Here is a 17,224-nt window from a genome sequence, read left to right as displayed (position 1 = left end):
TAAATTATTGAAGCATGAACCTGTCAGAAGTGTTTTAATGTTGTCGGTCTAACTGCTCCATATACTGTCAGGGAGTTTAAACTCTAACAGTGCAACATATTTAATGAGCTTATCGTATGTTTTGATGTAAAATTTTATTCTGCAAAGTAACTAAGTAACTCCAGCCGGCAGATAAATGCAGAGGAGGAGAAAGAAGAAGATTTCCCTGTGAGATGTAGAGGAGGGAAAGCAGAAAGTCTCACAGGATGGAAAATACTCAGTAAAGAGACAAAACCTCACAACTGGACTGAAGTCAAATTATAATCAGAAACTTTATCCAAAAACACAAAACTCACTAATTTATTCTGATTACTTTCAGTTACTTTCTGATTCTGGAGCCCTTTTGATTCCTTGTGTCCTTCCTTCCTTCCTTCCCCCCTCCTTTTCGTCCTTGCTTCCCTTCCCTTCCCACCATCCTTCCTTCCTTGCTTGACCTCCTTCCACCTCCCTCCTTCCTTCCTTCCTTCCTTCCTTCCCTCCTTCCCCCTCCCTTCCTTCTCCCTTCCTCCCTTCCTCCTTGCCTTCTTCCCCCCTGCCTTCCCTCCTTCCTCCCTTCCTTTACCTCCTTCCATCCCCCTCCTTCCTGCCTTCATCCTTTCCCTCCCTTGCCTCCCTTCCCTTCTTCCTTCCGTCCTTGACCTCGTTTCTACCTGCCTCCTCCCTTCTGTCCTTCCTTCCTTCCTTCCTTCCTTCCTTCCTAACAGTAGAATAATTTTCAGTCCGCATCTGAATTTTCTGTTGGTCAGCTGAAGCAGAAACACACTACAACATACTGTTCATTATAGATAAAGTATCTCTGAACACACACACACACACACACACACATACACACACACACACACACACACATACACACACTCACACACACAGATAACACGCCTGTTTCTGAGGTGGGCGTGTCCGGCTGAAATCAGGGCGGGGTCATCTCATCACATAGAGAGCGTTAAACTGACGTCAGACACAGCTGCGTAAAGCACACCAGAGTTATCAAGCACCAGACCGGAAGTGTTGAAAACGTGCCTCCAAAATAAAAGCGTAATTTCCCCCCAAAAAACAACAGAAAACCGACCTAACAACTGCTATAGGATCAAAATATTCAGCAGAATCAGATTAAATGCGGAGTGAAGCTGAAGTTGTAAAACAGATATGAAAAATTTGTAATATTTTGCATGGTATTTCCATGGTATTTTGGCAAAACTAAATAGGCTACAGCATATATGTTAATTGCATAAGCCTACATGGGTATGAATATACTGTATGCTCAACCCTGCAACATTTAGTTTGTGAATAGTGCCGCCTGCCTGAATGTTTAATTCGCTAGCAGATCCTATACATTCTTATCATTTTTACTTTGGTACTAATTGTTATTACAGCTCAAAAACTATGTTTGCACATCTGGACACATTTCTGTACATATGTCCAACTTTCTGTATGCTATAGGCTACAATGTGAACAGCTAGTGACACAGTACATCAACTATGTAAAAATAATGGTACAGAGACCCAATGGTGCACATAGTGAATAGTGAACTCATAGGTTACAACATATAGGTTGTAAAAAAAAAAAAAAACATTTTCTCATGCTGTAAATTCATATAGTTTCATATTAATCATATATATTTTTCAATATTTTCTTTTGATTGTAATTATCAGTAGCATTATATTTTATACCCAGTTATGCTCTAGTTATATTCACAACCTAACTACTGGTATATATACTTGTTTTTGGTACTATGTTTTTGGTTTTGTAATGGCTCAGTGTCCCCAAGGGGATCGTTAACGTTTCATCTAATCTAATCTCAAATGTTGCATCATACTGTTCGTTAATAGCGGTTTTATTTTGAAAAGGGAAACAGGAAGTGCTGCGTGTGCTTGTGGCTAACTTGACTGTCGTCTGTGCAGTCAGCCGTCAGTCAGCCGGGGGTTGAAGGAATCTGGCTGGTACATCGGACCGGCCAGCGACTTTTACAGAGAAGGAAAGACACTCCTGGTTGAAGACGCGGAGCTCAGCCGAGATCAGCCGAACCAGCCTCCGGTTCTACGGGAAAAGGGACTTTGTTGACGGCGAGAACCGGGAAACTACCATGATGGCAGTGCTGGGCAGCGCCGGGCGGCTCGTACAGTGTGAGTCTGCTGTCTGACTGTGCTAAGTTAGCTTTATTTTAGCGGTGTGTAACCTTCAAGTTTCCACATTTAAACCGGGATCTGGTTTCACGGACTGAACAGTGTTGTTATGCCGCTTTGAGGCAGTTTAAACACAGTTTCAATTGATGAGGCGCTGTTGTGATTGGTGTAACGTGGTCTAAACCAGCAACATGCAGCTGACATTGGCATCAACATTTACTGCACGAGCGTCAAGTCAGCCAGAATGTAAAAGTAGGTCTTCCGCTTAGGGCTTTAAAAATAAAACCCGTATTGTAACGTTAACCCTAATATTTACTTTGAGTAATGCTTTACCGCTACAGTTTCACTCCATATGTAATCTTAACATCCCAACGGGTATTTCGATACACGGTTTGCTATTCCGTTCGTTGAAATACTTTGGTTTGTTCAAAGGTGAGAATTTGAATGAATTTATTCTGAAAGTAAATCGCGGTATTTCCGTTGCTAGTCTGGCTAACTGTCGCTGTCTTGACACAGCCCAACATTACTGTAGGTTACAGTTTAACGTTATTGTTACATAATGGACTTATCCCATACTTGTCTGGCGGTTCGTAACAGACAGAGGATCAGTAAACACTACGTATATCTGAAAATGGTAAACATTTTATCGGTAAATAGTTAGAGGGGAACATTCTCTGGGAGTTACACAATTCACATTTTTGAACTTGCATAATCTTAGGCCCCCCGGTGGTCATGTAGGGGAACTGCAGCTCGTGTTATGAAATTACACTTGATTTCAAAATAACGGATATATTTATTTCAGAATTTAATGTTATTCTGTATGTCATGAACCGTGTGTATTGTTTTTTTGGCGCAAAATTAAAAGCTGTTTTATGGTTACTAACTGTGACCTCCGGTAAGTGATCATCTCAAGGCAAACAGCAGCCAGTATTAACAAAAATATTCTGTACTTTTATTTTATTTTTAATGGTTCCGTGTTCCACCGCCTGTCTTCATAAGGCCTGCTCCCACTTTATCTTCCAATTTGAACAAAATCAATTATGCTTTCAGGAAAACATTAATTTATGTATTTGCCCTTGCAGTACCCATCTTTATAGGTCAAACAACTAACCAAAAAGCCATTATAAATAACAAAAAAACATGCTTTTTTCCTTTAAAATATATCATTTCATCTTTCATGTGGATTTTATGCAGTTTTATGTGTGTGAAAATAAAATAAAAAATAAAATACCCTGTCTCCATATGGCAAACAGCCACCAATATAACCAAAAATAAATTATATTTTCAGAAAAGCATTTATGTTTATGCCCTTGCAGTACGCCATCTTGTTAGGGCAAACAACCACCAATAATAGCACAAAAAAAAAATAAAAACCCAAAACATTAATCCCCCCACTGACATGACCATATCCTCTTCAGCTGAGTTTACCAGGTGAGGTTTCATGTTTCATGCAGTCAAGGAAAAGTCTAAATTGTCTAATAAATATAAACATTTCTCACTCCCCGTTTCACCCATTATAGTGAAAAACATTTTTTAATGAACAAGGATTGCAATTTTCCAAGGTTTTCTCATTTGTGAGGTATTTTTTAATGAACAGAACTCTTTTTTTTATTGGAAATTTCTGCTTTCTTGCTGTCCGGAGATACAGACCAGCTCCCTTTCAGTTTGAAGGATAGATCCAGTTATGTTCAACCTGGGTCTTATTTTCCTAACCCTGACAGTGTTAGTGCCTTGCTCTAGAGCACTGATTCTCAACCTCAAGGACCCCTAATTTAGTCCACATTAGAGCCACGGACCCCCATTTGATGAGATTTTGTCTCTTGGACCCAAATCTGAGATTGTCTTAATTGTTAGACATGATTTTGTCCTGAATTCCAGGACTATCTGTATTGTAGGTAGAGAGATAACAGAGAAACTACGATCAAAACAGTCATTCTTCTACATTCTCTAATTGTGTTAACTTCTAGTAAATGAAATAATGCTTTTAAGTTTAACAACTCAGAAATTTGCTGGGGACCCTCTGGAACCCCCTGAAGGACCCCTGGTAAGCTGTGGTTTGTTTTAGTTCCTTAATTCAGTTTCTTCTTAACTTCAGGTCCCCTTGTTTTTGTTTTCCTCCATTTTTGCCTTTGATTGTTTTCTTCATCTTGTTTTTATTCTCGGTTGAGAGTCAGTTCCTACACATTCATCCACAGAAGAAAGTGTTTTGTGTTTTAGAACAAAACGTCTCTGAATAGAGTTGAATTTGAAAGATTTCAGGACCACATTTAGGCATTTAGTTGCTGTTTCAATCCAGGATGACTTGGCAGTGAGTGAGCAGGAGGGTCAGAGGTGACACAGACTTTTTGGGAGTTTGGTCCGTTGGTCTCCTCACCCAGAATGTGAGGAGAAATCCTGTCTGTGTGTCTGGTAGATCTCTCTGTCCAGTCTGCATCAGGGATCATACAAGGTCCTTAAAGTGTCTTTGAATTTAACTTTTCAAAATGTACTGGAATACGTGGAAAATGAGCCTGAAATGTGGGGAAGTGCTTAAAAAGAGCTTGATATAAATAAATAAATAAGCAAATAAATAAATAAATAAATAAAATGTTTGCAGTGTTTGACAGAATGCAAGTCAAAACATAGAACAGAAGACCAATGTATTCTGGGAAAGATGACTTAAAGCATGTGAACATGTGAACCTGTAATATGAAATGCAGTAAGGTTTAGGGAAATGTCCTTATGAACAGAAAAATAGTTCTGGAAAAAGTCATTGAAAATCCTTGAATTTGATTTAATATTGTCTGTTATTAGGGCTGCAACTAACGATTATTTTCATTGTCGATTAATCTGCCGATTATTTTCTCGATTAATCGATTAGTTGTTTGGTCTATAAAATGTCAGAAAATGGTGAAAAATGTGGATCAGTGTTTCCCAAAGCCCAAGATGACGTCCTCAAATGTCTTGTTTTGTCCACAACCCAAAGATATTCAGTTTACTGTCATAGAGGAGGAAAGAAACCAGAAAATATTCACATTTAAGAAGCTGGAATCAGAGAATTTTGACTTGTTTTTCTTAAAAAATTACTCAAACCGATTAATCAATTATCAAAATAGTTGGCGATTAATTTAATAGTTGACAACTAATCGATTAATCGTTGCAGCTCTACACTTATAGCAGCTTTCTCGTTCCTTAGCTTGTTGCTGTGTGTACTGTAATAAACTTTTGTGATTCATTTGTTTGTGCGGACATCTCTCCGTGTCTTTTTTTTTATCTGTATGCACAAGAGTCTGAAGTCTGAAGTGTCCCTGAAGGCAACACAAAGCGTTTGGAGTTGAGCGAGCCGGTTCTTTGTTCTTTATTCTTGGTTCATTTTGATGACAGGTGTGTAAACCTGCCAGGCTGGTTTAGTGGATTGGTAAAACAGACAGAAAATTAGATCTCTCTTCCTGTGAGACTTTGAGCCTAACTTTGTTTTGTTTAGCGAAGTTAGCCAGACAGATAAAGTTTCTGAGATGCTGATTCATAATGGACTTTCAGAAGTAATTAATCTGCAGGCCAGAGAATAAAAACCAACACCAATTTTGGATTAGAGAAAGGTTTATCTTTAGAGCTGCAGCGATTAATCGATTAGTTGTCAACTATTAAACTAATCGCCAACTAGTTTAATCGGTTTGAGTAATTTTTTAAAGAAAAATAAGTCAAAATTCTCTGATTCCAGCTTCTTAAATGTGAATATTTTCTGGTTTCTTTCCTCCTCTATGACAGTAAACTGAATATCTTTGGGTTGTGGACAAAACAAGACATTTGAGGACGTCATCTTGGGCTTTGGGAAACACTGATCCACATTTTTCACCATTTCTGACATTTTCAGTTCAAGTTGCTTGTCGGGTCGAGTCTCTTCGGCTCGGAAGCAACGTCAACCGTCAACAAAGTTGTCCGTCCAACACAGAGGGAAGACTTGTGCTCAGAAAGTTGCTGGTTCAAATCCTACGATCGCTAGGAAAATGTGGAAAATTTGGTAGAAGACTGTCGTTGTACTGGGGTGTGTGTGTGTGTGTGTGTGTGTGTGTGTGTGTGTGTGTGTGTGTGTGTGTGTGTGTGTGTGTTAATGGACAGATGGACAGATAAATAGATGGATAGTTAAAGTGTTTTTCTGGTGTTTGTCTCTCCTCAGTTGCCAGGAGCAGTGTCAGTCTGAGTGTGAGGAGACAGTCCACCGCTGCTGCTTTAGCCCGGTCTGCAACTCCAGAGACACAGGAGAACAGGTACCACACACACACACACACACACACACACACACACACACACACACACACACACACTAGGGTTGGTCACGAACCAGAAAACAACGTCGCTGTCTGTGGTGGTTCATTAAGATCTTCTGGATAAATTGATGCCTCTGGTTACTGGTGTTACTGGTGTCCAGTAAACTGAAAACACAGGTGATGGTAGCCGCCATATTGGTCTGAAGTAAACGTTACTATGGCTACAGCTAGGGCTGGGAAATGTATCGATATTATATTGATATCGTGATAAGAGACTAGATATCGTCTTAGATTTTGGATATTGTAATATTGTGATATGGCATAAGTGTCTCTTCCTGGTTTTAAAGGCTGCATTACAGTAAAGTGATGTCATTTTCTGAACTTACCAGACTGTTCTAGCTGTTCTATTATTTGCCTTTACCCACTTAGTCATTATATCCACATTACTGATGATTATTTATGAAAAATCTCATTGTGTGAATATTTTGTGAAAGCACCAATAGTCATCCCTACAATATTGTCGCGATATCGATATTGAGGTATTTGGTCAAAAATATCATGATATTTGATTTTGTCCATATTGCCCAGGCCTACACTCACTCTCATTCAAAAATGTGGTTGTCGCTGCCAAATCCTGGCAGTGTGTATGTAGCCAATATGTGGCGACAGGAATAATTTAAAAAACAGAAAGGAAGAGTCAAGAAGCTGTGGATGCAGGGAAGATAAAAAAAAAGAAAAGAAAAGGTACTTCAGTGAAAAATGGAGGGTTTCAGAAAAGGAGGAACGACACGACTGGTTGGGTTTTTTTTTTTTATGATTTAAAGTTTATTGCCATTTTTCAATTTTTAACATACAAAACACTCAGCACTGAACAGTTCTGAATAACAATAACTAATGTAATAGAAATAAATAATGATAATAACAATAATAATAGATATGATAAGAGGAAAAATAGAAACAATAAAATAAAAATTTGACAAATAAATAATGAAACAAACATTATATATTAAAATCCACACCAAGGGCACTTAGGATAGCAGAAGATATTGAATACGACATTGTTTATCCTTAGAGATATAGATCTGGTATTTTCCCCATTTTAAAATATAATCCTCCCCTGTCAGTCTTTCTATAGAAAAGTTGGACTGGTCGGGTTTTGATGAGAGTTTCAGAAGTAGCAGGTAGAAATTTCCATCCACCTGCCACAGCGGCTGGTGGAGAAAATGTTAATTTCAGACTCTCATCTCATCTCATCTCATCTCATCTCATCTCATCTCATCATCAGCTGTGACTCTTAACCCCTTTAAGAAGAGACTCCTCTCTCGCTCTGCCTTGTTCAGTGTGTGGAAACGCTCCTGAAGGAAGTGAAGCTCCCAGCAGGATGTCAGGACAGAGAGGGACGGGTGCCCGCACAGCCTGATGGGAAACCTTTTGATGTTTATTAAAAATGAAACGGCAGATTCCTTACAGCTGTCTCCGTATTGCTGTCCGTCTCCGTCTCCGTCTCCGTCTCCGTCTTCTCATGGAGGATTCTTCCTTTGTCGTGTTCTTGGCTTCAACTCGTTCGTGTCTGTTGTTCCGGCTCTTATCAGCTGTTTGAAGTTAAAAGACAAAGGAATGATGTGGAATGAGACGGCAGATTCAGACCCAGCTCTGAAGAGTCATTAATGACATGGACTTGACTTGGACTTGACTTGGTGTTCTACTATTAGACTTGAGACTTGACAATAATGACATGGACTTGACTTGGTGTTCTACTATTAGACTTGAGACTTGACAATAATGACATGGACTTGACTTGGACTTGACTTGGTGTTTTACATTTAGACTTGAGACTTGACATGAATGACATGGACTTGACTTGGACTTGACTTGGTGTTTTACATTTAGACTTGGGACTTGACTTGAGACTTGTGCCTCAAGAGGCTGAGACTGTCTCAGTCTGTCTTGGTTTGTCTGACTTTTCCTTCTTCATGGTTTCCTTGGTTACCAGGAGTTGACATATCAACAGTAAATCCCAGCTTGCTGTGCATTATGGGATTCATCGACACGGTTGAAACGTGGCTTTGACCAATCAGGTTGCCTGCCTGAAAATACCTGCTGTAGAATAATCAATAATGTGTAATTTATCTTTGCAGAAAAGCCAACACATTAACAGACATCAATAATCAATAACCTATAATTATTCACATAAACTCCAACACATTAGTAGACATTAATAATCAATAAACTATGAGATTTCCTCACAGAAATACCAAGAATTTAACAGACATGAATAATCAATAAGCTATAACATGTCTTTGCAGGAAGACCAAGACATTATCAGATATTAATTATTGATTATCTATTATCTGTCTGTGCAGAAAACCTAAGACCGGCATCCTGATGCTGAACATGGGCGGACCGGAGAAGCTGGAAGACGTCCACGACTTCCTGCTCCGCCTCTTCATGGACACGGACCTGATGAAGCTTCCTGTACAGAAGTAAGGACTTCACACACACACACACACACACACACACACACTCACACACACACTTGCCTAACCTTTAACCCCTACAAGCCTGAAATTGGTGATCAGTTGTCTAAAGCCGGCCTTTATTTTTTGTCAGAGTTGTGTTACTGAGAGCGGAGACTGTTTTGACTGTTCTGAAAACTTGGTGGTGCGTTCAGGTGCGCTCCGACATCCAGGACTTCAGAGTCAGCTGACAAACAGCAGCCTTTTTAATGCAAGAAAATCACACTCTCCTTTACGACGTCTATGTTTGCTTCTTGTTTCTCTTCTGGGTTTGATTTTCTGACAACATGCTTGTGATTTTGTGTATCTGCAGTGCAGATTTTGAACTGAAAGACTGGACTTTTTTTTTTTTGTAATTCAAATTGTTATTGTTTCAACCTGTACTTTACATGGCAGTGCAGTTATACATTCCTTGTGGTTTACATTACAAATGAAAACTCCAAATGGCATACATCTCAAAAAAACAATAGAAAGCAACTAAACAAGTAAATAAATGAATAGGAAGGGAATCCGTACGTAGGGCATATTATAAGTTTGTCAATTTAATATAGTTCCAGAAATCGACCCAAGATGGAGCCTCTTTCCTCTTTGCACTGATTATTTTCTATAATAGATCATTTGAATATTCAAATCAGTATTCAATAGAATATTTAATTATGAAAATAATCGTTAGCTGCAACCCTAGCACACACCCATACACACACAGAAACACACACTCAAATGTGAGCACAGTTAGCTACACATGCCTGCTGACACAGAAACACACACACACACACACACACACACACACACACACACACACACACACACATTGTCTGAAGAGAAGAAATGGGGAAGCTGTTGAGTCTTTGTGTTTCATAATAACGGGCCTTTGAGCTGAACTGCAGGTCTCATTACAGAGAGAAAGACTGAACCTGTGCTCCTCTGTGTCTGAAACTAATCTTCAGCTTTGCGTTTATTTCAAACATAACACTCATTCCAGCAAAGCACTGGAATTAAGGACGAGGCTATTTTGGTTTCTGGATGTTGCTCCGTAACACTTTCTGGTCCGAGCTCTCCTCTGTAGGACGTCACCAAAGAACCAAAATAATGACTTGATTAATGCAGGTGATTTAATGTGATTTAAAACTGAAAGAGCTTGTTTCTCTTGGTGAATTTAAACTGGTAGACTCGGTGATAAGCTGTCTCTGCTGTGTTTAACCAAGATCCTGCTGTCTGCTGGTGGACTAAAAGCTTCATGAATGCTGATATGGTGAATTTTGACTTTGCACCTGCCTCTTATCTGATGGGGGGGGGCGCTACAATATTTATTTGTTTATCCATGTGCCACAAAATCCATTTTGACAAAACTTGGGGAAATGAAGCGTCTCACCGCCACATCTGGCATTTAAAATAACACTGATCGACCCGAGAGGAGCTGCAGGTACAGCTGGAAACAAGGAGACATACAGTACAGTATCTGGTCCTGATCAGACCGGGACTTCATCATTTGTGGGAGACGACATGTTCACTGTTGCCTTGTTTTATATGTTTATATCCCACTGCTATAGGTGGGATATATAGAGGAGAGGAGAGGAGAGGAGAGGAGAGGAGAGGCGGAGACAAGGACAGGAGAGGAGAAGAGAGGAGAGGAGACAAGGAGAGGAGAGGAGAGGGGATAGGAGAGGAGAGAGGAGAGGGGAGAGGAGACAAGGAGAGGAGGAGAGGAGACAAGGAGGGGAGAGGACACAAAGAGAGGAGGAGAGGAGAGGAGACAAGGAGAGGAGAGAGGAGAGGAGAGGAGAGTAGACAAGGAGAGGAGAGAGGAGAGGAGAGGAAAGGAGAGGAGAGGAGAGGACACAAAGAGGAGGAGAGGAGAGGAGACAAGGAGAGGAGAGAGGAGAGGAGAGGAGAGTAGACAAGGAGAGGAGGGGAGACGAGACGAGACAAGGAGAGGAGAGGGGATAGAAGAGGAGAGAGGAGAAGAGAGGAGGAGAAGAGAGAGGAAAGGAGGAGAGGAAAGGAGAGGAGGAGGAGGAGAGGAGGAGGTTATAAATTCTAGTATTGATAAGTGAGTAAGAGTGTGTGAGTGCTACCTGTCTGACCCTCTGTCCTCTGACCCTCTGACCCTCTGTCCTCTGACCCTCTGACCCTCTGACCCTCTGTCCTCTGACCCTGTGTCCTCTGACCCTCTGACCCTCTGTCCTCTGACCCTCTGACCCTCTGACCCTCTGTCCTCTGACCCTCTGACCCTCTGTCCTCTGACCCTCTGACCCTCTGTCCTCTGACCCTCTGACCCTCTGACCCTCTGTCCTCTGACCCTCTGACCCTCTGACCCTCTGTCCTCTGACCCTCTGACCCTCTGTCCTCTGACCCTCTGACCCTCTGACCCTGTGTCCTCTGACCCTCTGACCCTCTGACCTCTGACCCTCTGTCCTCTGACCCTCTGACCCTCTGACCCTCTGACCCTGTGTCCTCTGACCCTCTGACCCTGTGTCCTCTGACCCTCTGTCCTCTGACCCTCTGACCCTCTGTCCTCTGACCCTCTGACCCTCTGACCCTCTGACCCTGTGTCCTCTGACCCTCTGACCCTCTGACCTCTGACCCTCTGTCCTCTGACCCTCTGTCCTCTGTCCTCTGTCCTCTGACCCTCTGTCCTCTGACCCTCTGTCCTCTGACCCTCTGTCCTCTGACCCTGTGTCCTCTGACCCTGTGTCCTCTGACCCTCTGTCCTCTGACCCTCTGTCCTCTGTCCTCTGACCCTCTGTCCTCTGTCCTCTGACCCTCTGTCCTCTGACCCTCTGTCCTCTGACCCTCTGTCCTCTGACCCTCTGACCCTCTGTCCTCTGACCCTCTGTCCTCTGACCCTCTGTCCTCTGTCCTCTGACCCTCTGTCCTCTGACCCTCTGTCCTCTGACCCTCTGACCCTCTGTCCTCTGACCCTCTGACCCTCTGTCCTCTGACCCTCTGACCCTCTGACCCTCTGTCCTCTGACCCTGTGTCCTCTGCAGTAAACTCGGTCCGTTCATCGCCAAGCGGCGGACACCGAAGATCCAGGAGCAGTACAGCAAGATCGGAGGAGGCTCACCCATCAAACACTGGACCTCCATGCAGGGAGAGGGCATGGTGAAGCTGCTGGACGACATGTGTCCCGACACAGGTGAGGGGGGGGTTGGGGTTTTAGTGTCCCGTGGTCTGTGAAAAAATGTTGTTTTGAAGAATTTAATCCGTATTAGTTTCAATGGAGTTTTGGTGTCCCATGGTCTCAATGCTATTTCAGAGAATTTCATTAGCAGTGGTTTCAGTGGAGAGTTTAAGTGTCCCATGGTCTTTATAAGTGGATTGTATTTTGAAGGATTTCATCAGTGTTTCAATAGAGTTTTTTGGTGTCCCGTGTCTAAATGTGGTTATACAAAATTGTATTAGTATTGGATTCAATGGAGAGTTTTAGTGTCTAAATGCTGTTTCAGACAATTTCATAAGTATAAGGTTCACTTGGGAATTTCAGTGTCCAGTGGTCTTAAAATTGCTTTTTTTGAAGAATTTCATTGGTGTTGGTTTCACTAGAGAGTTTTGGTGTCCCATGGCCTAAATGCTGTTTCAGAGAATTTCATTAGCAGTGGTTTCAGTGGAGAGTTTTAGTGTCCTGTGGCCTGACTGCTGTTCCAGATAGTTTCAGTTTTGGCTTCACATTGGTCAGTTTTAGTCATTTATCAGTAAAAATATCAAACATTCGCTGGTTGCAGCTTCACAAATGCCAAGATTTGCAGACTAAATAAGCAATTTTAAAAATCGCTTTGGGCTCTGGGAAGTTGTGATGCTTATTTGTCACGTTATGGGCTAAACGATTAATCGATTAATAGAAAAAACAACTGATGTCACCATGGTCTTGTTAGTTAGATAGTTATAGAGAAGTCTTTTAAAGCAGCGGCTCTCAACCTTTTTGGCTCATGACCCTTAAAACGAAGCGATGTCGAGTTCAGAGTTCAACCAGAGAAAGATTTTCCCTTTTCATGCTGTTTCAGAGAGGCTGCAAACTGTTCAGTATTTCACAAGAAAAAAAAAAGCTAAAATTTGAGATCCAAAAAAATAGACATGATAATATATTTATTCTCGCGACCCTCTGGGCGGTCTCGACCCTTAGGTTGAGAAGATGTTTAAGGAAAATTAGTTTTAGGACTCAATAACACACTAAATGGCTTGTTAAGATGGAGATTTTTTGCAGTGCACAAAATACAAAAGGAGCTCATATGGTGTTCCTGCTGAGGAACTCGGTTTGTTAGAAGAGTCGAACAATTAATAGAAAAAAAATCGCAATCGATCGATGAAATCGCAATATGAACTTCTGCAATTTCCAAATAGTAGAGGCTGCAATTAATTTCTTCAGAGAGAGTTTGGTCCAAACTGGATTTGTGAACCAGGAGTTTTACAGCTGCAGGTAATCTGTGGTCCAGGAATCAAAACCTTTCATCAGACTCAAACTCAGTTAATCCTAAACACTCACATCTATTTTTTTTTCACAAAATAATTTTTCTTTAAACTATTTTAAAGTTCTCAAAAAACAAGAAAAACTTGTGATGATATGAATCACAGTTGAAATTGCAACATTCTGTCAAATAGCCACAGTGTCAGCAGCTGTGTGTGTGTGTGTGTGTGTGTGTGTGTGTGTGTGTGTGTGTGTGTGTGTGTGTGTGTGTGTGTGTGTGTGTGTGTGTGTGTGTGTGTGTGTGTGTGTGTGTGTGTGTGTGTGTGTGTGTGAGATAAAGACACAACAAGGAGTGTCTCCTCACACCCTGAACCTCTCCTGATAACAGCAGCAACATGCTGACCAGCGCTTTGCTCACTGGACTCACATCAAACCAACATTTTTTTTAATTACACAATGCACATCATAATCTTATTTTCTTATGGCGATCTTTATTTTCTTAAACCGACCCGTGTTACACCAAAGGTTTTTCTCTTAACCCACATTATACAAAACCTTTTTCCTTTTAAAAGAATCCACATTGAACCAGGCTTATCTCTTAGACTGACCTGCATTGTGTCAAACCTTTTCTCCTGAAGTGACTCACATCACACCAAGCGTGTGACACATAGTCACATAACTGTGGGTCCATTTGAGACTCACAGTAGTGATGTGACTATGTGATTATCTCCTGATACGATTCGATATGCGATCTGAGGTTCAGGATTCAATACAGCCAGGATACGATGTGATCAATAAAAGTTCAGTGACAACAAAGTCTGAAATTCTGTTTATTTCTGAGACTCAAATCTTTCCAGCGATGCCATTGGCTGCTAGAATGTAAACAACAATTTAAAAATGTCATTACAAAGTGACAATAATATAATTTGGATGGAGAGCTTGTGAAACTGTGATGGTCAAGAGTCTCATTAGTGATTACTACAGCAGAATAACATGGAGCTGATATCACCATTCATGTTCCTGACAGCAGAATAACATGGAGCTGATATCACCATTCATGTTCCTGACACAACAGACGGATTGTCATATTTTTATATCGCGATATATTGAATTTCAACACATCGTCCCGTCCCTAACACACAGTAAACCGAGCTGTTTTACTCTTAAAGGAAACCCCACATTACACCAAACTGCCAGCGGTAATTTGGTTATTTAGCAGGTTGTTTCCCAGGAGAATATGTAAAGAAGTGATTTTCCTCTTAAATGAATATGGAAATGCAAGATTAGTGCTTTCATAACCAGTTTCCCCCTTAATATATTTGGCTGTCATTCATTTATCAGCGATTCTTGGTCCGTTGTCGGCTTCATTTTCTTTCTTTTATTTATTTTGCACAGTTTAAAAACAAGAAAGAGAAGACATGAGGAAAAACAAAAACAGTATGCAGTGCAGGGTTAGAGGTTTATTCATGGCTTCCTCAGCACATTTGCTCACATCAAAAGTAACATCCCCACATTTTCTGTACTGTAAATTCACTCAAAATGACATGTCTGCTCTCTTCATATGTATTTCTCATTGCTACATACAATATTTGCATATTCACTCACTGACTGTACACTAGCATACTAATAGACACTCCACTGCAGTAGGGCTGCAACTAACGATTATTTTCATTGCAGATTAATCTGCCGATTATTTTCTCGATTCATCGATTAGTTGTTTGGTCTATAAAATGTCAGTAAATGGTGAAAAATGTGGATCAGTGTTTCCCAAAGCCCAAGATGACGTCCTCAAATGTCTTGTTTTGTCCACAACCCAAAGATATTCAGTTTACTGTCATAGAGGAGTAAAGAAACCAGAAAATATTCACATTTAAGAAGCTGGAATCAGAGAATTTTGACTTCTTTTTCTTAAAAAATTACTCAAACCGATTAATCGATTATCAAAATAGTTGGCGATTAATTTAATAGTTGACAACTAAACGATTAATCGTTGCAGCTCTACACTCCAGTGAACTCCTAAAACGATTTTGAGTGATTTAATCGACATCTGCATGCTTTAAATACTGAGTTGCTGCCACGTGATTGGCTGTTTGGAGGAGCAGGTGTACCTAATAAAGTGACCATAAAGCTAAAGGACAGTATGTTTTTTTCCCAAGGTGTTCATCACAGAGACGGTGAAGTGGTTTATCTTTTTTTGCAAGAACGGGTGAGATGTGTGATCTAAGAGACTGTGAGCGTCTGACTGTTGGTTCAGCAGCATCACAAACATGTTCACTCTGCAGTCTGTAGAGCTGACAGAGAAAACAGCTTGTTAATGAGAGAGGTCAGAGGTCAGAGGTCAGAGGTCAGAGCAGAACGGACAGACTGGTTCAAGCTAACAGAAAGACAGACGCTCCAGTAACAGTCTGTACAGCAGCAGTGGAGGGCAGCAGCATCTGAACACACAGGTTGTTGTTCCTTATGATAAATGTTGCTATAGCAACAGATGACCAGCCGCTACTAGAGAGATGTCCCTAATTAGGTCTATGTTGATGTTTTTATAATGAGTGTTTCATACACTCATATAATTGATATACTGACTCTCTCTCTCTCTCTCTCTGTATGTCTCTCTGTCGCCCCCCCTCTCTCTCTCTCACACTCTCTTTCTCTCTGTCTCTCTCCCCCCCTCTCTCTCACACACTCTCTCTCTCTTTCTCTCTGTCTCTCTTCCCCCCTCTCTCTCACTCTCTCTCTCTTTCTCTCTCTGTCTGTCTCTCTCTTTCTCTCTGTCTCCCCCCCTCTCCCTCTCTTTCTCACACTCTCTCTCTTTCACTCTCTCTCTCCCCCCTCTGTATCTCTCTCTCTCTCTCACTCTCTCTCTCTGTCTCTCTCTCTCTCTCTCTCTGTCCCCCATCTCTCTCTCCCTCTCCCTCTCTCTCTCTCTCTGTCTTTCTCTCTGTCTCCCCCTCTCTCTCTCTCCCCTCTCTCTCTCTCTCTCTCACACTCTCTCTCTTTCACTCTGTCTCTCTCCCCCCCTCTGTATCTCTCTCTTTCTCACACTCTCTCTCTGTCTCTCTCTCTCTCTGTCTTTCTCTTTGTCTCCCCCTCTCTCTCTCCCCCCCCCTCTCTCTCTCACACTCTCTCTCTTTCACTCTGTCTCTCTCCCCCCCTCTGTATCTCTTTCTCACACTCTCTCTCTCTGTCTCTCTCTCTCTCTCTGTCTTTCTCTCTGTCTCTCCCTCTCTCTCTCTCTCTCCCTCTCTCTCTCTCTGTCTTTCTCTCTGTCTCCCTCCCTCTCTCTCTCTCTGTCTTTCTCTCTCTCTCTCTCTCTCTCTCTCTCTCTCTCTCTCTCTCTCTCTCAATTCAATTCAATTCAATTCAATAAGCTTTATTGGCATGACAGTTGTTGTAACAATATTGCCAAAGCAAATGCGTGCTGATGAATGTTGTTTCTCTGTCATCAGCTCCTCACAAGTTCTACATCGGTTTCCGTTACGTCCATCCGCTGACGGAGGAAGCCATCGAGGAGATGGAGAAGGACGGAGTAGAGCGAGCTGTGGCCTTCACTCAGTATCCTCAGTACAGCTGCTCCACCACAGGTCAGGGGGACACTGACAATATTGGGATTATGATTATTAATCACTATTGTTTGGCTCGGGATTGCATTTTTGCACCTTAACATATATTTTCACGTTTTTCATAATAAAAGACTCAGTTCCCTCAGTGAAGCTGTTTATCAGCAGGTAAATGGATCAGATCAAAGTTCTTCTAAATTGAAAAATTGAAGATGAAAAGAGAGGAATTTAATCGAAGATAAAAGGAAAGAGGTTTGTGTGGCAGCAGTATGAGCCGTTAGCATCGCCACACCCAGCCGTCCCCTCTGTTAGCCTCTGATAAACACTGAGACACACACAC

The 17,224-nt window shown here is 41.5% G+C and overlaps 1 protein-coding gene across 1 annotated transcript in view; it reads left to right on the top strand.

The window, feature by feature from the left end:
- Positions 1–1,973: 1,973 nt before the first annotated feature.
- The window catches only part of fech (ferrochelatase), a 27,087-nt gene continuing 11,836 nt past the window's right edge, over positions 1,974–17,224 (top strand). The window contains exons 1-5 of the mRNA XM_071546727.1: positions 1,974–2,162; positions 6,319–6,409; positions 8,773–8,892; positions 11,916–12,064; positions 16,774–16,908. Of these exons, the coding sequence (XP_071402828.1) occupies positions 2,123–2,162; positions 6,319–6,409; positions 8,773–8,892; positions 11,916–12,064; positions 16,774–16,908 (535 nt within the window). The 5' untranslated portion in view covers positions 1,974–2,122. The remainder of the gene's footprint in view (positions 2,163–6,318; positions 6,410–8,772; positions 8,893–11,915; positions 12,065–16,773; positions 16,909–17,224) is intronic.

The sequence above is a fragment of the Centroberyx affinis genome, unplaced genomic scaffold (genome assembly GCF_046629955.1).
Source record: "Centroberyx affinis isolate AG114_WGS23_722 - 3 ecotype Tasmania unplaced genomic scaffold, CSIRO-AGI_Caff_v1 ptg005411l_1, whole genome shotgun sequence".
Classification (NCBI taxonomy): Eukaryota; Metazoa; Chordata; class Actinopteri; order Beryciformes; family Berycidae; genus Centroberyx; species Centroberyx affinis.
This window is presented reverse-complemented; position numbering and strand designations above follow the sequence as displayed.